Below are 21,329 nucleotides of genomic sequence, written 5' to 3'. Positions count from 1 at the left end.
GATGTCGAAGAGGAATAAAAGTTGAGAATGATTCAAGAAAGAACTGAAAATCAATCTGCCAAACTTGCTGAAATAATGGGTAACATTTTACTTTTAGAGTGGACCTGAACTCTTGCACAGGACAGAAGGAAAATGTAAAGAAATGCACCCTGTATGTATTTAGAGAGTTTAGCCTGTCTAATTCCCCCTCCTCTGTGTCTAATCACAAGTTGTAATTTATATAGGAGAGAACAGAGGCGCCAAAAGGATAAAAGGGGTTTTAAAGGACACAACACGACTGTACATTCAGTCTATTTATTAACGAACTCCAGATAAAACTATTTTATTTAAAGTTATTTTATTAACTAGTTTATCTTTATCTGGAGTTCGTTAATTAATAGACTGAATGTACAGTCGTGTTGTGTCTGCTTGGAGGAGGTAAGTCCACCACTGCCTCCTCTAATTACCAAATTTTTGACTTTTAAGCTCCTTTAAAACCCCTTTTATCCTTTTGGCGCCTCTGTTCTCTCCTATATAATATTGTATCCACCCTGGGTGGAGGGTTGCGACCCTTTTCTACTATCTACAGAGAGCGACTTCTTATTCCTGAGTGGGGTCAGGATAATCTCCCCACCTGCCTTTACAGTGGTTGCCTATTGGTGACCCATGCTTGTGAGTATAACAACTATTACTCTTTGTCATTATCTCCTTTGTCAATACATACTACACTATTGGGGCTCTTGGTGTTCCTCTGTTTATCTCGTTTACAAGTTGTAATTTGATCCTCCCCTGTGTCACATGACTGCCTATGGCAGATAAGGCAGATAAGCTCATTTGAAAGCACAGGCTGTAAGCAATATGTCTGCTTTGATGAATCAGGAAGTAGAAACTGTGCAGATTTTTTTTTAGGATTTGTGTCAGCTGTAACAAAGAGATGTTTTTTGTTTAAAGGTTATTATGTTGCTGTGCATCTTTTAGAGCAGAGAGGAGTTCTGAGTTCAGGTCCACTTTAAGCCACAGACAAACGCTTAAAGGGGTTCTGTGTAGCTTTTTAACCACTTGCCGACCGCACACTCATACCGCACGTCGGCAAAGTGGCAGCTGCAGGACCAGCGACGCACATCTGCGTCGCCGGCTGCAGGCTAAATAATCAGGAAGCAGCCACTCGCGCGAGTGGCTGCTTCCTGTCAATTCACGGCGGGGGGCTTCGTGAATAGCCTGCGGCCGCTGATCGCGGCTTGCAGGCTAAATGTAAACACAAGCGGAAATAATCCGCTTTGTTTACATTTGTACAACGCTGCTAACAGTAGCAGCGTTGTACTGGATCAGCGATCCCCGGCCAATCAGCGGCCAGGGATCGCTGTCACATAACAGGCAGGAGCCTGTTAGAGGCTGCACAGGACAGATCCGTTCCTGTGCAGCCTTGGATCTCCGGGGAAGGGAGGGAGGAGAGGGAGAGGGGGAATCCTGCGGTGGAGGGGGCTTTGAGGTGCCCCCCCCCCCCCCCGCCAGCCACACGCAGGCAGGAGCGATCAGACCCCCCCAGCACATCATCCCCCTAGTGGGGAAAAAAGGGGGGCGATCTGGTCGCTCTGCCTGGTGTTTGATCTGTGCTGGGGGCTGTAGAGCCCACCCAGCACAGATCAGCAAATACAGCGCTTGTCCTTAAGGGGGGGTAAAGGCTGGGTCATCAAGTGGTTAAAAACAAAAACTTCCACTTACCAGGGGCTTCTATCGGCCCCCTGCATCCAGAATGTCCCACGCCGTCCTTTTCCGATGTGCCATTCCTTGCTGCCAGCACCGGTGTAGTTATTCGTCTAACTAGACGAATAGAAGTGCGGCTGCACGGCCGCGTGCACCAACAGGAGCTTACTGCGCAGGCACAGTACAAAGTTTTTCTGTACTGTGCCTGCACAGTAAGCTTCAGCTGACGGCCGCGCAGCCACACTTCTATTCGTCTAGTTAGACGAATAATTACACCGGTGCCAGCGCCAGGGAACGGCGCATCGGAAGAGGACGGCGTGGGACATTCCGGATGCAGGGGGCCGATAGAAGCCCCAGGTAAGTGGCAGTTTTTTGTTTTTAAAAGGCTAAACAGAACCCCTTTAATTTCTGTTGCTCTAAATGAATTTTAAAGGATACCTTAGCACTGTTCAAAATGTCCCACTCCATTATGTTGTAACGGCCCCCCGAAGCTACTTCCAGGTCGGAAGGGTCGGTGAGCAGTGTGCAGGTGCTGCCCGGTAACGTGGCGGGGAGCGATTTGCGCATGTGCACAACGTCACAACTACATAGTGCGCAAGCGCAGAGTGCTCCTGGCCAAGAGCGCATTCAGTGTATATTTATTGGATTGGGTAAAAGTTATAGCGTTTACAAACTATGGTGCCAAAAGTGAATTTTCCCATTTTGAAGCATCTCTGACTTTCTGACCACCTGTCATGTTTCATGAGGTGCTAAAATTCCAGGATAGTATAAATACCTCCCAAATGACCCCATTTTGGAAAGAAGACTTCCCAAAGTATTCAGTGAGAGGCATGGTGAGTTCATAGAAGATTTTATTTTTTGTCACAAGTTAGTGGAAAATGACACTTTGTGACAAAAAAAAAGAAGTTTCCATTTCTTCTAACTTGCGACAAAAAAAAAATTAAATCTGCCACGGACTCACTATGCTCCTCTCTGAATACCTTGAAGTGTCTACTTTCCAAAATGGGGTCATTTGTGGGGTGTGTTCACTGTCCTGGCATTTTGGGGGTTGCCTAATTGTAAGCACCCCTGTAAAGCCTAAAGATGCTCATTGGACTTTGGGCCCCTTAGCGCAGTTAGGCTGCAAAAAAGTGCCACACATGTGGTATTGACGTACTCAGGAGAAGTAGTATAATGTGTTTTGGGGTGTATTTTTACACATACCCATGCTGGGTGGGAGAAATATCTCCGTAAATGACAATTTTTTTTTTTTTTTACACACAATTGTCTATTTACAGAGATATTTCTCCCACTCAGCATGGGTATGTGTAAAAATACACCCCAAAACATATTATACTACTTCTCCTGAGTACGGCAATACCACATGTGTGGCACTTTTTTGCACCCTAACTGCGCTAAGGGACCCAAAGTCCAATGAGTACCTTTAGGATTTCACAGGTCATTTTACGACATTTGGTTTCAAGACTACTCCTCACGGTTTAGGGCCCCTAAAATGCCAGGACAGTATAGGAACCCCACAAATGACCCCATTTTAGAAAGAAGACACCCCAAGGTATTCCGTTAGGAGTATGGTAAGTTCATAGAAGATTTTTTTTTTTGTCTCAAGTTAGCGGAAATTGATTTTTATTGTGTTTTTTCACAAAGTGTCATTTTCCGCTAACTTGTGACAAAAAATAAAATCTTCTATGAACTCACCATACTCCTACCGGAATACCTTGGGGTGTCTTCTTTCTAAAATGGGGTCATTTGTGGGGTTCCTATACTGCCCTGGCATTTTAGGGGCCCTAAACCATGAGGAGTAGTCTGGAAACCAAATGCCGCAAAATGACCCTTGAAATCCTAAAGGTACTCATTGGACTTATCCGACCTTTTCTCTCCCATGACACAACCAAAATGTTAGTACATGCTCTTATTATATCTCGATTGGACTATTGCAATATATTGCTTGGTGGACTTCCAACTAACCGACTAACACCGCTAAATTCTGTACTGAACTCTGCTGCTCGACTCATTCATCTCTCCTCTCGCTCTTCCTCTGCTGACCCTCTCTGTCAAGCTCTTCACTGGCTACCAATTAATGAGAGGATTCAGTTCAAACTCTTAACCCTAACCTACAAAGCTCTAGACAATCTCTCTCCCCTGTACATCTTCTCACTAGTCTCCAGATACCAACCCAACCGCAATCTCAGATCTGCACACAAGCCTCTTCTATCCTCTTCTACAATTACCTCCTCACATTCACGTGTACAAGACTTCTCACGTGCCTCACCCCTCCTCTGGAATGCCCTTCCACAACACATCCGCCACTCTCCCACCTTTGAAATCTTTAAACGCTCCCTCAAAACCCACCTTTTCCGACAAGCATATTCTCTAGCTTAGGCCATGCACCCACTAAATAACCTAATTACGCACTGCCTGTACATATACTGTATACATCCCCACCTCTTGTTTCCACCCCATTCCTTTAGATTGTAAGCTCGCAAGGGCAGGGCTCTCACCCTTTTGTGTCATGGACTGTTATTAATTTAATTGCTTGCACACTGTTAGACATTTATACATTTTAGTCATCATGTTAAATCAAATTGTAATCAGCAGTGCTGTATCTTGTATCAGTGTTCATATTTGATGTATATCATTGTCTGTATCATTATGTATCCCTTGTTTGTTTTCTTACATTGTACAGCGCCATGGAATATGTTGGCGCTTTATAAATAAATAATAATAATAATTGGACTTTGGGCCCCTTAGCAGTTAGGGTGCAAAAAAGTGTCACACATGTGGTATCGCCGTACTCAGGAGAAGTAGTATAATGTGTTTGTGGTGTATTTTTACATATAACCATGCTGGGTGGGAGAAATATCTCTGTAAATGACACATTTTTGATTTTTTTTTAAACACAATTGTCCATTTACAGATAGATTTCTCCCACCCAGCATGGGTATGCGTAAAAATACACCCCAAAACACATTATACTACTTCTCCTGAGTACGGCGATACCACATGTGTGACACTTTTTTGCAGCCTAGGTGCGCTAAGGGGCCCAACGTCCTATTCACAGGTCATTTTGAGGCATTTGTTTTCTAGACTACTCCTCACGGTTTAGGGCCCCTAAAATGCCAGGGCAGTATAGGAACCCCACAAGTGACCCCATTTTAGAAAGAAGACACCCCAAGGTATTCCGTTAGGTGTATGGTGAGTTCAGAGAAGATTTTATTTTTTGTCACAAGTTAGTGAAAAATGACACTTTGTGAAAAAAACAATAAAAATCAATTTCCGTTAACTGTTGACAAAAAATAAAATCTTCTATGAACTCGTCATACACCTAACAGAATACCTTGGGTGTCTTTTTTCTAAAATGGGGTCACTTGTGGGGTTCCTATACTGCCCTGGCATTTTACGGGCCCAAAACCGTGAGTAGTCGGGAAACCAAATTTCTCAAAATGACTGTTCAGGGGTATAAGCATCTGCAAATTTTGATGACAGGTGGTCTATAAAGGGGCAAATTTTGTGGAACCGATCATAAGCAGGGTGGCCTCTTAGATGACAGGTTGTATTGTGCCTGATCTGATGGATAGTAGTGCTAGGGGGGTGACAGGAGGTGATTGATGGGTGTCTCAGGGGGTGGTTAGAGGGGAAAATAGATGCAATCAATGCACTGGGGAGGTGATCAGAAGGGGGTCTGAGGGTTTGGCCGAGTGATCAAGAGCCCACACGGGGCAAATTAGGGCCTGATCTGATGGGTAGGTGTGCTAGGGGGTGACAGGTGGTGACAGGAGGTGATTGATGGGTGTCTCAAGGTGTGATTAGAGGGGGGAAATGGATGCAAGCAATGCACTGGCGAGGTGATCAGGGGTGGGGTCTGAGGGCGTTCTGAGGGTATGGGCGGGTGATTGGGTGCCCTAGGGGCAGATTAGGGTCTAATCTGATGGGTATCAGTGACAGGGGCTGATTGATGGGTGATCAGTGGGTGATTAGATGGCAGAACAGATGTAAACAATGCACTTTGGAGGTGATCTGAGGGTAGGTCTGGGGCAATCTGATGGTGTGGGTGGGTGATCAGATTGCCAGCAAGGGGCTGGTTAGGGGCTGATTGATGGGTGGCAGTGACAGGGGGTGATTGATGGGTGGCAGTGACAGGGGATGATTGATGGGTGATTGATAGATGATTGACAGGTGATCAGTGGGTTATTACAGGGAAGAACAGATGTAAATATTGCACTGACAAATTGATAAGGGGGGTCTGAGGGCAATCTGAGCGTGCGGGGCGGGTGATTGGGTGCCCGCAAGGGGCAGATTAGGGTCTAATCTGATGGGTAACAGTGACAGGTGGTGATAGGGGGTGATTGATGGGTAATTAGTGGGTGTTTAGGGTAGAGAACAGATGTAAACAATGCACTTGGGAGGTGATCTGACGTCGGATCTGCGGGCGATCTATTGGTGTGGGTGGGTGATCAGATTGCCCGCAAGGGGCAGGTTAGGGTCTGATTGATGGGTGGCAGTGACAGGGGGTGATTGATGGGTGGCAGTGACAGGGGGTGATTGATGGGTGATTGATAGGTGATTGACAGGTGATCAGTGGGTTATTACAGGGAAGAACAGATGTAAATATTGCACTGGCGAATTGATAAGGGGGGTCTGAGGGCAATCTGAGCATGTGGGGCGGGTGATTGGGTGCCCGCAAGAGGCAGATTAGGGTCTAATCTGATGGGTAACAGTGACAGGTGGTGATAGGGGGTGATTTATGGGTAATTAGTGGGTGTTTAGGGTAGAGAACAGATGTAAACACTGCACTTGGGAGGTGATCTGACGTCGGATCTGCGGGCGATCTATTGGTGTGGGTGGGTGATCAGATTGCCCGCAAGGGGCAGGTTAGGGGCTGATTGATGGGGGGTAGTGACAGGGGGTGATTGATGGGTGGCAGTGACAGGGGGTGATTGATGGGTGATTGACAGGTGATTGACAGGTGATCAGTGGGTTATTACAGGGAAGAACAGATGTAAATATTGCACTGGCGAATTGATAAGGGGGGGGGGGGGGGGGGGTCTGAGGGCAATCTGAGCGTGTAGGCGGGTGATTGGGTGCCCGCAAGGGGCAGATTAGGGTCTGATCTGATGGGTAACAGTGACAGGTGGTGATAGGGGGTGATTGATGGGTGATTGATGGGTAATTAGTGGGTGTTTAGGGTAGAGAACAGATGTAAACACTGCACTTGGGAGGTGATCTGACGTCGGATCTGCGGGCGATCTATTGGTGTGGGTGAATGATCAGATTGCCCGCAAGGGGCAGGTTAGGGGCTGATTGATGGGTGGCAGTGACAGGGGGTGATTGATGGGTGGCAGTGACAGGGGGTGATTGATGGGTGATTGACAGGTGATCAGTGGGTTATTACAGGGAAGAGCAGATGTAAATATTGCACTGGCGAATTGATAAGGGGGGGTCTGAGGGCAATCTGAGCGTGTAGGCGGGTGATTGGGTGCCCGCAAGGGGCAGATTACGGTCTGATCTGATGGGTAACAGTGACAGGTGGTGATAGGGGGTGATTGATGGGTGATTGATGGGTAATTAGTGGGTGTTTAGAGTAGAGAACAGATGTAAACACTGCACTTGGGAGGTGATCTGACGTCGGATCTGCGGGCGATCTATTGGTGTGGGTGGGTGATCAGATTGCCCGCAAGGGGCAGGTTAGGGGCTGATTGATGGGTGGCAGTGACAGGGGGTGATTGATGGGTGATTGATGGGCAATTGACAGGTGATTGACAGGTGATTGGCAGGTGATTGGCAGGTGATCAGGGGGGATAGATGCATACAGTACACAGGGGGGGGGGTCTGGGGAGAATCTGAGGGGTGGGGGGGTGATCAGGAGGGAGCAGGGGGCAGTTTAGGGTTAAAAAAAAAATAGTGTTGACAGATAGTGACAGGGAGTGATTGATGGGTGATTAGGGGGGTGATTGGGTGCAAACAGGGGTCTGGGGGGTGGGCAGGGGGGGGTCTGAGGGGTGCTGTGGGCGATCAGAGGGAAGGGGGGAGGCAGGATCAGTGTGCTTGGTGCAGACTAGGGTGGCTGCAGCCTGCCCTGGTGGTCCCTCGGACACTGGGACCACCAGGGCAGGAGGCAGCCAGTATAATAGGCTTTGTATACATTACAAAGCCTATTATACTAAGTATATGCGGCGATCCGGGTGCTAGTAACCCGCCGGCGCTTCCGAACGGCCGGCGGGTTACAGCGCGAGGGGGGCGGAGCCAGTCGCCGGCGGCTGATCGCGTCACGAATGACGCGATCGCCGCATAACCATGCCTGCCGCCGCCTCCGCCGATGGGCGTATTGCGGTCGTTTAGGCCCAGTCTTTGCCACCGCCCATCGGCTGGGGGCGGTCGGCAAGTGGTTAAGCCACCAGCAAGCAAGAAAATACTCAGAATACGTAATTTTGAAAGTACTTTTTCACCTTTTTTTTGATACTTTTTTAATTGCAGAGTGCTAAAAAGTTATTTTAAAGAGAAGATGAAAAATGATCTCCTGGGAAAAAAGACTAAAATGGTGCTGGGAGTTTTAAGAATGTAAGTTCTGAAAACAGATGCTGTTTGATAATGATAGGTATATGCATCCAACAGCTAATATAATATTGTAAGGATGTGGGGGAATTGTACAGCGAGGGGGGTTATTTGCATATGTATGAGTATGGAACTTTTAAGAACATCTATCACAGACCTGCGTTGGGCGTGTCCTGGGCAGGAAGTGATGGTTTGCTGCACGGGGAGACGTCCCCAATTTATGCTGGCTTTTTAGCTCCTTTTGTGAGTATTATTCTTTTAACCATTCCAATAAATCTGTTGGTTTTACACATCCGAGGCTGCTTTAGTTTGCAGAGTGGCGTGAAAGGTTGCTGATTTGGTCAGCGGAGAGAGTGCTCATAACATAAGCTGTATATGCTGTCTACCAGTGTGCGACAGCCACATTAGAAGGTGAGCTCGGTCCCTGTTGGTGGTGGGCACGTTTGAGGTGGTGTACCCTATCAATCTCACTGAGGATATATAGTCATTCTTGGTGTTGGTAGAGAAAAGATTTTTTGGGGAATTCAGTCTGCGCAATGCGATGTTTATATGTTTGATTACATGAGAAGGGATCTATGGCAGGATGGAGCTGTATTGCCAGGAGGATTTGATGCAAAGTTTATGGTGCTGTCTATGTGTCTGGGCAGCTACCGCATCAGGTGAGCGAACTACCGAGAGGTGGTGGGATCACACTACGTGTGCTGTTGGGTGTCTCTATTAAAGACACATGGAAGGTTTATGAATAGAAGGGAACTGCTTCATCTTTAATTGCAAAACTTGCACTACAGACTATACTATGAGTCTTGTGTTTATATATTTTTTCTGAGGTATTATATGGAAGGCATTTGAGCAGTGGTTGGATTGCGACATCAAGGCTTTGGGACAGTGGCGGCTCCAGGAATTTTTTTTAGGGGGTGCTATGCAGGTGCTGGACCAATTTCCGGGGGAGCTGACGACCTGCGGCGCATGAAGCGCGCGGTGGCAATAAAATGGGCGTGGATACAACCTGCGGCGCGCGAAGTGCGCCGCGGCGAAAAAATGGGCGTGGTCATGACCGGATGAGGGCGGGGCTAACTGTAATTTAAAGTGAACCCAGGGTGAGAGTGATATGGTGGCTGCCATATTTATTTCCTTTTAAACAATTCTAGTTGCCTGGCAGCCCTGCTGATCTATTTGGCTGTAGTAGTGAACTGAATTACACCAGAAACAAGCATGCAGCTAATCTTGTTAGTTCTGACAATATTGTCAGAAACCCCTGACCTGCTGCATGCTTGTTCAGGGTCTATGGTTGAAAGAATTAGAGGCAGAGGACCAACACGGCAGCCAGGCAGCTGGTATTACTTAAAAGGAGATAAATATGGCAGCCTCAATATTATTCTCACCTCGGGTTCCCTTTAAAAGTGCAACGCAAAGACAGAGGGCCCAAGTTTTGGTGACCCTTTCCCCAGAAAATTCACATAATTGTGCAGGTTTTCTCAAGAAAATACACGTAATGTGAGCAGATTTGAACAAAAAACATGTTCAATAACCCCAATATGCACAATCGTTAGCAGATATGGCCCCAATATGCACAATCGTTAGCAGATATGGCCCCAATATGCACAATCGTTAGCAGATATGGCCCCAATATGCACAATCGTTAGCAGATATGGCCCCAATACGCACAATCGTTAGCAGATATGGCCCCAATACGCACAATCGTTAGCAGATATGGCCCCAATACGCACAATCGTTAGCAGATATGGCCCCAATATGCACAATCTTGCACTTGAGGGAATGTATTACATCCTGACTTGAGGGAATGTATTACAACCCATCCCTCCATCACTGCCAAAAAATGCCCTACACTTAGAGATAAACTGTGTGCGAGTCACTTTACCCCATGTGTGGGACGCACTATTGGGGCAGGTGTACATGGGAGTTACCCATGTGGAGCGTGCAATGTTTGTCCATATATGAGCTGCCTATCTGAGATCAGCAATTCCTCTCAATCTCATAGTTTTAAACTAAACCAATATATAAACTGTCGCACCCATGGAGTGGTGTATGCTTTGAGATGCAGCTGCCCCAAAATATATGTGGGACAGACTAAGAACGCTCTAAAGGTCAGAGTGCAACAACATATGTCAAAGATTAGATTGGCCGAACGAGATCGTGGGGAGGGCCACACACTTACTTCAGTTGCAGCCCACTTCCTAGACCATCACGCAGGTTCATATAGTCGGCTACAGGTGTTTGGCCTTGAACACATTAAGATGAACAATAGGCGGGGTGACATGGTGTCCAGACTGTTACAGAAGGAGGCGAGGTGGATTTACAATCTTGGATCCATGTCCCCTCTGGGGCTAAACGAGGAAATTATTTATTCTGGTTTTATTCAATGATGTATTCACATGTGCTTTCTTGTGTTGCAGATTGTATATTATACCACAATGTGGGGATAGTCTTGCTGGTTGTGTTAGACTCTGCATGGGACTCTCTTTGGATCTACTGGGACTTACATATTATATTTGATCCAATCTGGACCTATGGACACTTTGGACGCTATTTTCGTCGGGTTTTTACCTTTTGCGACGCTGATTAGGACTGCATGTGGACACTGTAACTCATCAAGATGGATACTTGTTGTTATGATTTTGTGATCAATGGTACATTCGTGTTCTGCATTCTAGTTCCCCCCTGGCCCGAGGATTTTGCCCTGCCCTTAAATAATGAGCTTTATCTGGGATTCCCCTTTAATGCCCTGACACAATAATGCATATATGTATATAATTGTGGGTATATTTTTGTGATTGGTGTGCCCTAAGTATAAAAATATATTATGCATTGCCTTGTATAGTTATGCCGTTTTTAGATAGCATTGTTTTGGCTAATAGATATAGGATTGTTTCATTGTAGAGCCTTATATACATACCTGTCCTTGCGCTCCAGCTCGGATTTTACTACTCCTACTTCCTATATATGCGCTCCATTGAATTCCTCCTTTGGTCACACTCACGCTCCGTCCGACTATTCCGCCCACCAACGTCACGCAGGACGCGTCCCATGGCGCGCATGCGTGAGCGGCGCACTCGGATACTTAAACAGCAGTGTACGCTGTGTGACGTTAGAGTCTCCCTCACACTCCTTGAAGAAGCGGCGTGACGGCCGCGGAACCGGTGGAGTCGTCCACCGAGGGTCTCCTCTGCCACCATATCTCTCCTATGATACTTCACAGCCCGGCTAAGTATCCCTCCTTCATGTGCACACCCTATGCATGCCTCAGGCTCTGTCTGTCTCCCTCAAAATCACGCTCCTTCAGCACTTCATTGCTAGCATCATTATTCTGGTTGTTTTTGCCCTGTATTTTCATATATATATTGAATTCATTCATTTGTTTTTTTCACATGTATGTTTTGCACCTATGCACTTTACAGGTTTATAGGAGGCTCTGAACCCGGGTTCAAAGGGGGTCGGTGTGCTCACTATTGAGCACCCACCCCTGATCCTTATATCAATTGAATCTTACTATTTATATATTGAATTGTTCCTATATACTGATCAATCATTATTACTAAGGAATTGATGTGGTGTGCGCTGTTTTTAAATGGTTTTATGATCTTTTTTGTAGTATCCAGTATAATAAAGTGTTATATATTTACATTGATAATTATGTGTGGTGCTGTTTATATGAGCTGATCCTCTACCTTTCTAGTCCAATATGCACAATCGGTAGCAGATATGGCCCCAATATGCACAATCGGTAGCAGATATGGCCCCAATATGCACAATCGGTAGCAGATATGACCCCAATATGCACAATCGGTAGCAGAAATGACCCCAATATGCACAATCGGTAGCAGAAATGACCCCAAATGCACAATCCGTAGCAGATATGACCCCAATATGCACAATCCGTAGCAGATATGACCCCAATATGCACAATCCGTAGCAGATATGACCCCAATATGCACAATCCGTAGCAGATATGACCCCAATATGCACAATCGATAGCAGAAATGACCCCAATATGCACAATTGGTAGCAGAAATGACCCCAATATGCACAATTGGTAGCAGAAATGACCCCAATATGCACAATCCGTAGCAGATATGACCCCAATATGCACAATCGGTAGCAGATATGGCCCCAATATGCACAATCGGTAGCAGATATGGCCCTGATATGCACAATCGGTAGCAGATATGGCCCCAATATGCACAATCGGTAGCAGATATGACCCTAATATGCACAATCGGTAGCAGATATGGCCCCAATATGCACAATCGGTAGCAGATATGACCCCAATATGCACAATCGGTAGCAGACATGACCCAAATATGCACAATCGGTAGCAGATATGACCCCAATATGCACAATCGGTAGCAGATATGACCCCAATATGCACAATCGGTAGCAGATATGACCCCAATATGCACAATCGGTAGCAGATATGACCCCAATATGCACAATCGGTAGCATATATGACCCCAATATGCACAATCGGTAGCAGAAATGACCCCAATATGCACAATCGGTAGCAGAAATGACCCCAATATGCACAATCGGTAGCAGAAATGACCCCAATATGCACAATCCGTAGCAGATATGACCCCAATATGCACAATCCGTAGCAGATATGACCCCAATATGCACAATCCGTAGCAGATATGACCCCAATATGCACAATCCGTAGCAGATATGACCCCAATATGCATAATCGATAGCAGAAATGACCCCAATATGCACAATTGGTAGCAGAAATGACCCCAATATGCACAATCCGTAGCAGATATGACCCCAATATGCACAATCCGTAGCAGATATGACCCCAATATGCACAATCCGTAGCAGATATGACCCCAATATGCACAATCCGTAGCAGATATGACCCCAATATGCAGAATCCTAGCAGATATGACCCCAATATGCACAATCCTTCGTCAGCAGTTTTGACCACAATCAGCACCACCTGAAAAAGAAAAGAAAAACCCATTTACTCACCTACAGCCAGAAGACCTTCTTTCCCGACCTCCTGTCCCGACCTCCTTGTGGCGCGCAGCGCCCGCACGCCCACGATCCTCTTCCTTCCCGACGTCACGAGACTTCCTGCCTGCATGCTGAGAGCAGGGCTACGGGAAAATGGCCGCCCGAAGCCATGCACTGCAGACTCGAAGTCTGCAGAACAGGGCTTCCGGTGGCCATCTTACCTTAGCCCTGCCTGCTGCTCCAGGTTGCCGCTGTGTGAACTGACTTGGCGTCTTTTAGACGCCTGAAGTCAGTTCACTCCAGGGGGTGCTTGGACAATTCTAGGGGGTGCTCGAGCACCCCCAAGCACCCCCCTGGCGCCGCCCCTGCTTTGGGATCTAAAGATCAAGATACAGGAACTTTTTGGACTGTGCTAAGTATAGGACATTCTAATGGAGTACATATTATGACGGCGCCGCTCAGTTCGGCGTGGGGAGAGCCGAATGACGGCTTTCCCCGCTGCTGCTAAACTCCGAGGCGGCATTCAATACTATTCCCCCTCTGAGTTGCCGCCAGAGCCCCGAATTACCGCTACGCGGGGCGCGCATCATAGCATTGCTGCTATGACGGCGCCCAGCTTCGGCGCTTGGCTCTCAGAGCCATGCGCCAAGATGAACTGATCCACATTCTAATGAGTGAGGTTTGGGAGCGCGTGTTTATACAAAATTATAAGTAGAGGGATGTTTGATGTAACATTATCTACATGCAGCATTATCTATTCTACATTATCATTATTTCACATTACTAATAAAATATTAGCTATGATTAAGGAGCCATCTCATGCTCCGATACGCGTGAGCTTTTATCTGTAATTTTGATGCCGGTTTAAAGAATAAATATTTTTCTACTTTTTCACCTAATCATCTGGTGCAGCGGAATATCTTTTGAACTGTGTGCACTTTGACTTTGACTTTCCTGCTCCCATTGATGAGCAACGGGAGTGTAGCAGCCTATCTTGTTCCTACTAATAAAATGCCTTTTAAGCCACCGGCAAGCAAGAAAATACTCTGAATAAATTTGACAGTGCTTTTTCAATTGCTGAGTACAAAAGTTATAATAAACAGCAGATTAAAAATTATCTCCAATAAGAAAACTTAGGAGAAAAGTGAACTGGATCAGGCCCAATGTCTACAACAAATAATGTACAGACATGCTGATTAGCATCCAAGCAGTGTGTTCTGTTCTATAGGGAGGGAATGAGGGACAAAGAGAGAGAGAGACAAGTGGGAGGCACTGAACAATAGAGCTCATGTATTGCTTCTCATTTAGCCAGGGATTACTAGAGGACATTTTGTAACAGCTGTATTGACACTAGGGCCCATTTGCAATTAACTTTTCTCCAAGGTGTTATTTTCACACCTTGTTAATAATGTCTTTTAACCACCAGCAAGCAAGAAAATACTCTATGTAATTTTTAGAGTACTTTTTCACCTAATTTTTGATACTTTTTCAATTGCAGAGTGCTAAAAAGTTATTTTAAAGAGAAGATGAAAAATGATCTAGGAAAAAACAGTCGGCCCCCGGCAACGCGTCCACTTCTTCGCCTTCCCCACCGCCAAGTGCATCATGCGCAGGCGCAAGCGTACTGAAGAGGAGGTGTTGCCGGGGGCCGACTGTCAGTCAGCCAAAAATGAAACTAAACCGCGGCGGGGGACCGGAGGACACTCGAGGAGCTGCGCGTGAACAGGACAGCTGCAGGGGGCTTGGGGAAGCCCCAGGTACGTGAAACCTTTTTTTTATCCCAGAGTTAAGGTTCACTTTAAAGTTTACCTCAAATAAAACATTTAAAAAATGATACTTACCTCAGTAGTGAGAAGCCTCTGGATAGTTCATAGGCTTCCCAGATCCCCCTGCAGTACACGGTTCCAGTGCTGGGTCTCTTTAAATCTACCTGTCAAGAGCTTGTCGAATAGGTTTCTTGTTGCCCCAGTCCTGCTGTGTATGAACACATCCAGCCTGGGCATACACAAGTAAGGTCTAGACAGGGTCAGTAAAACAAAGCTGCTTATCCACAGCTTTTCCCTCCATGCACAAGCACTTTGTTCTACTGGGCACGCATGGACCTTACTTGCACATGCCCAGTCCAGATATATTTTTTTCATGGCAGGGAGCATGGCCAGAAGAGGGTCCTGACCAGGAATAGTGGTCTGGAAAGCCTCTGGGCCAGTTATATAAAGTGTCTATTTTGTGGCTTTAGTGAGTGAAGCGTATACGGCCTGGTAGCAATATAAACATATACACATATAGTACTATTATTCATTAAAAGAAATATCAGAAGTCTCTTTCTGTTTTCCAGTATGGCAAGGGTTAAAAAACTCGATTCGCTATCGATGCAAAAGAGCTTGTCCACCGCTTGTTGAATTTAATTTGGTTTCCTGAACAGTGAATAGAACCCAAAAAAGCTGAGAAACAGAAAGATAAGGTTTCTAATTAGGTTTTACTACATGAAAGTTCAAAAGGTTATTAGTTATGTATCTTTTTCAGCTAAACAAAGCAGAGTGTGGATTCTAAACACCATTAGTGACAATATGATAAAATCTTGACAACAAAGTTATAAAACTGAAAATAAAAATAGTAGACTCTTTTCTACACAAATGTTCTATTTATCATCCATACTACACATCTGCAAAAAAACAAACAAACCATACTACACATAGAATTCATTAATTCACGAGTTTATTTTCACTTCAGGTTCACTTTAAATAGCATACCGATAATTATGATTCACCCTCTCACATAGATCTAGTTGGCTTGGATAGTATGCTGTTGTGACTAGGCAGTTGCAACACGCTGCTTACATAGATACTCATTTCATCAGTTAAACATAGCAGGAAACGCATTCTGACCAGAACTGACTGACAGCCCACATGACATTGCCTCTTTCCCTCACAAATGAGCACTTCCAGCTTTGTTTGCATCCCTAACAACAACTCTAACAACAACCAATTGACTGAACCGCTAAGGGCTTCCCTAGGGGAGACATGTTCTTCTGGCTATTCAGAAGCACTCATAATTACAAACAGACTGTTTCCAAACTTCTGGAAAATATTTGTGTCCCCGTTTTATTTAGAAAAGAAATTGAGATTAATGCCATATCTTCACTGCTATTACATGGCTAACCTGTGTAGAAGGTAGGTAGTTCTTCCTTGGTATCTAGGGTGGCCTCTACACGCATCCAGGGCTGACTCTTGCTGCAATGGGGCCACGGGGCAAAAGTAACCTGGGGGCCAGCCTGACACCCCCCCCCCCCCCACCTTTGCAGCAAATCAATTTCCCCAGGGCGCACGGGACCTGATAACTCAGTACTTTACAGTACAGCACAGTTGGAAACCTGTGAGCTGTGCATCGCTGATGAGAGAAGATCAGTCTGTAAGAAATATAGCCTTGTTGCCATTCCATCTGTGTACCATGGTTCTATAGTCAGTTTATATATCATGGCACTTTAATCACTCAGCTGGTGTACTATGGCACTGTGGTCACTCAATCTATGTAACATGGATTATATTGGCTCACTGTACTTAGTCAACCTATATAACATGGTCCTATGGTCAATTGGTTTGAATAGCATGGCTCTAGTGATAGTCATGTCTAGAAGAACTCATGGAAAAGCATGTGATTTCTTTGATTAGCTGCTAGATTTGCAAACTCTGATTTGCTGTGATCGCATCCTGTTTTAGCACATGATCATGACTAGCAAATCAGAGACTTGCAAATCTGTCCCCTGACCAAACTGAACACAGGCTTCTCCATGAGTTCTCCTAGACATGAATCAGAATCATCAGAATCATCTTGATTATCGCCAAGCACACCGCGGGGTGTGCCCGGAATTGCTTGTGGTTCACATGGCAAATGGCAGTTCAGGAACATATAACAACAAACAGCAAACGTATAGAGCAACGATTAGAGTCTTGGGAGGTCAGAGTTTACAGCTGTGATAGAGGGTTGCTCTGGGGGCCAGAGCGTCCTGAGTTCAGTGAGTTCAACAGGAGAATTGCTTGGGGGAAGAAGGTGTTCATGCGTCTAGTGGTTTTGGAGGGCATGGATCTGAAACGGCGTCCCAGTGGAAGAGTCTCGAAGTAGCGTCTGCCCGGGTGGGAGGGGTCGAGTAAGATCTTGGAGGCCCTTGTCTTCATCCTCGTGGAGTAGAGGAGATCTAGCGAGGGCAGGTGGGCGCCGATAATCTTTTCGGCTGCTTTTATCACTCGGTGGAGTTTGTATTTGTCTTTGGCGGTTGCTCCGGCATACCACATGATGATGGAGCAGCAGAGGATGGATTCGATGGTCACGCTGTAAAAGCTGGTAAGCAGTTCCCGTGACATGCCAAATTTCTTCAATTGGCATAGGAAGAATAGCCGCTGCTGTGCTTTCTTCTGAGTTCTGGTAGTGTTCTGGCCCCATTTGAGGTCGCTTGTTAAGATTGTGCCTAGGAACTGTACGCTTTGAACTCTGGAGACCTCGGACCCATTGATGAACACAGGTAGGGGGGCAGGGTGGAGTTTCCGGAAGTCCACGATCAGTTCCACGGTCTTTGCAGTGTTGAGAACGAGATTGTTGTCCTTGCACCAATTACAGATCTTCGTAACTTCATTTCGATAAGCGTCCTCCCCGTTTCTGTCGATGAAGCGTGGTATCGTCTGCAAATTTGATAACTTTGACAGAGTCGGAGGCCGAGGTGCAGTTGTTAGTATACAGAGAGAACAGGAGTGGAGACAGCACGCATCCCTGCGGTGCACCAACGTTGGTGGTTCTCTCGCTGGAGATGTGACTGCCAAGCTTGGCCTGTTGTGTTCTGTTAGAGAGAAAGTCCTTTACCTTTACCTTTACCATCACTACATGGCCCTATGGTAAATCAGTTTGTAAAGCATGGCCCTATGGTTAATCAGTTTGTATAACATGGCCCTATGGCCAATCAATTCATATAGCATGGCCCTATGGCCAAACAGTTTGCATAGCATGACCCTATAGTGTATCAGTTTTTATAGCATGACCCTATAGTCTATCAGTTTGTATAGCATGGCACTTTGGTCACTCAGCCAACATAACATGCACTGTTGTCACTTTGGTCATGGTAACATGGAACAGTGGCCATCACAGCAGGATGGCCCTGCAATCATCCTGTTCAGATAACACAGGTATGTGGTCACTTAACCTCCCTGGCGGTAAGCCCGAGCTGAGCTCGGGCTATGCCTCCGGGAGGCACCGCTCAGGCCCCGCTGGGCCTATTTGCATAATTTTTTTTTGTTACACGCAGCTAGCACTTTGCTAGCTGCGTGTAACCTCCGATTGCCGCCGCTACCCGCCGATCCGCCGCTATACCCGTCGCTGCAGCCGCCCCCCCTCAGACCCCGTGCGCTGCCTGGCCAATCAGTGCCAGGCAGCGCTGTGGGGTGGATCGGATTCCCCTTTGACGTCACGACGTCGACGACGTCGGTGACGTCATCCCGCCCCGTTGCCATGGCGACGGGGGAAGCCCTCCAAGAGATCCCGTTCTTTGAACGGGATCTCTTGATCTCCGTTCGTCGAAGGCAATCGGAGGGGCTGGGGGGATGCCGCTCAGCAGCGGCTATCATGTAGCGAGACATTGTCACGCTACATGAAAAAAATAAATAAAAAAAAAGGTATTTGCTGCCCCCTGGCGGATTTTAACAAACCGCCAGGGAGGTTAAACTCTGTAATGTGACATTGCTGCCATCCAGTCTCTATAAGGCTCTGTAATCACTTGGTAAAATACAGGTCTCGTTTCCATATGCACGCTTATGGAAACGCGATCGCAGGGACATCAGAGAGTGCATGTTTCCATACACGCACTGTGATTCACCACTGAATAACAGCGCATGGTTGTCTGCATTATGGGGCGGTTGCCCCTGCAATCCCATTCATTATAATGAATGGGATCGCAAGCGATTCCCCTGGGGGAATAACTTGCAGCGCAGAGCTGCGCTGACGCACGGCTCTGCGCTGCTCTATTGGAAATGAGCCCTAAGGATGGATGGGCTGTTATACACCAGCACCTTGCAGTACTGGCTCCCCTGTTCAAATACCAGCCAGGGCGCAATCTGCACAGAGTTTGTGTGTTCTCCCCGTGATTGCGTGTGTGTCCTCAGGCTCCGGGCACTCTGGTTTCCTCCCATATCCCAAAAACATACAGATAAGTTAATTGGCTTCCCGCCAAATTGGCCATAGACTATGATACATACAATACATGATACATTCATAGACATTTGAGTATGATAGGGATTAGATTGTGAGCCCTTCTGAGGGACAGTTAACTGACAAGACAATATATACTCTTTACAGCGCTGTGGAAGATGTTGGAGCTGTATAAATACTAAATAATAATAATTTGACTAGAGAGGAGTATATTTTTCATGGGGCATTTGTATCCATGAACATGTGTCTATTTCTTCAATGTTAACAAATCAACCCAAATTGGAAATAGATGAATAACCACAACAACTCAGAACTTCAGACATCATTTAGCAATGGATCATTGCAGCAGCTGCCAAGCAATTCTAGGGACAAAGTTCAATAAAATTAAATTCCAAAAATAAGGGCTTTAAACACTGTCACCACTTTGACCCTGTCCCTATATGCTGGGCTTTCTTTTTTATTTAAAGTAATCCCGGGGTGAAAATAAACTGATGATAAAACAATTATATTTATCTTCCTACTCCTAAAAATGACTTTTTAGCTATCTCATGTTTTTTTTTTATATTTAAACATTTACAAAGTATGTTGATTGTTTTACTGTCTGTAATCAGTGGCAGCATATTAAGTGTCCTAGAGTTAGAAAAAGGTCATTAGTTCATGTATTTTATCTCTCCCTGCCCTCAGAAGTTGTACTCTGCCAGGAAAACTTTAATGGCTGTAATTTGCTTATCAGTGATGTGTACTATATTCCAAATAAGGTATTGACAAGACAGAAGATGTCACTTCCATGCCTAGAAATTAACTCTTTCATGTAGCAAAATAAAACAAGTAAAACAGCCTGGTTATTAATATGTTTTGTACTGTACGTACACATGTTTATCTTATCATGTCACATATCGCCTCAGGTACACTTTAACCTCCCTGGCGGTTAATTTTTTTTGCCAAATTGGCAAAAAACTTTTTTTTTTTTTTTGTTTTTGTTTCATGTAAAGCTACCAGAGTGGTAGCTACATGAAACACCACTAGAGGGCGCATGTGTCCCTCTAGTGCGATCGTCGCCGGCATCTATAGCAAACAGGGGAACGCGTATATAACGCGTTCCCCTGTTTGGCTTCTCCTGTCGCCATGGCGACGATCGGGATGACGTCATGGACGTCAGCCGACGTCCTGACGTCAGACACCTCCGATCCAGCCCATAGCGCTGCCCGGAACTCATTGGTCCGGGCAGTGCAGGGCTCTGGCGGGGGGGCCCTCTTTCGCCGCTGCGTGCGGCCGATCGCCGCAGAGCGGCGGCGATCAAGCTGCGCGCGCGGCTAGCAAAGTGCTGGCTGCGCGCACGGCAATTAACAGCATAAAAATCGCCCCACCAGGGGCTGAGATCTCCCCCTGCGCGGCATAGCCCGAGCTCAGCTCGGGCTTACCGCCAGGGAGGTTAAGTTCTGTTTTTCCTGCTGCTCTCTTGTATTTTCCACCATTGAATTGTACATCACAACTAGAAGGTAACTAGAAGGTAATAGATTGCCCAGCAAGCTCATGGTGAACCAGAACTCCTAGGTAAATGCTTGTGTTCGTACCCATCATGCTGTGTATCACTTGTACTAACCTGGCGGTAGATCTGGGTTGGCTTTATTGACATTGATCTGCAATGTGTTCAGTCTGCTTTTCATGACACGGATTCCTTCTGCAAATCTTGTCTCTTGACCCTTTAAAAACTGCTGCATCTGTCGGATGGCAGCTAAGAGCTGCTGTTTGTTGAGACAGTTCTGTGGACAACAAATACCTTTTAAGTACAACCATAAACTGTTATAATACCAACATGTATCCAGCTGGAAGTGCAAATAACAATTACAAAAATTACAATTACAAAAATACACCATCTTTTAGGGCAAACCTGAAGTGCAAAAAACGTATGATATAATGAAGTGTATGTGTAGTATGTA

The 21,329-nt window shown here is 46.0% G+C and overlaps 1 protein-coding gene across 2 annotated transcripts in view; it reads right to left on the bottom strand.

The window, feature by feature from the left end:
- The window catches only part of LOC137504197 (transmembrane protein 87A-like), a 234,116-nt gene that overhangs the window by 46,187 nt on the left and 166,600 nt on the right, over positions 1 to 21,329 (bottom strand). For both annotated transcript variants that reach the window (XM_068232293.1, XM_068232294.1), the window contains one exon: positions 20,993 to 21,152. In XM_068232293.1, the coding sequence (XP_068088394.1) occupies positions 20,993 to 21,152 (160 nt within the window). The remainder of the gene's footprint in view (positions 1 to 20,992; positions 21,153 to 21,329) is intronic.

The sequence above is a fragment of the Hyperolius riggenbachi genome, chromosome 4 (genome assembly GCF_040937935.1).
Source record: "Hyperolius riggenbachi isolate aHypRig1 chromosome 4, aHypRig1.pri, whole genome shotgun sequence".
Lineage (NCBI taxonomy): Eukaryota > Metazoa > Chordata > Amphibia > Anura > Hyperoliidae > Hyperolius > Hyperolius riggenbachi.
This window is presented reverse-complemented; position numbering and strand designations above follow the sequence as displayed.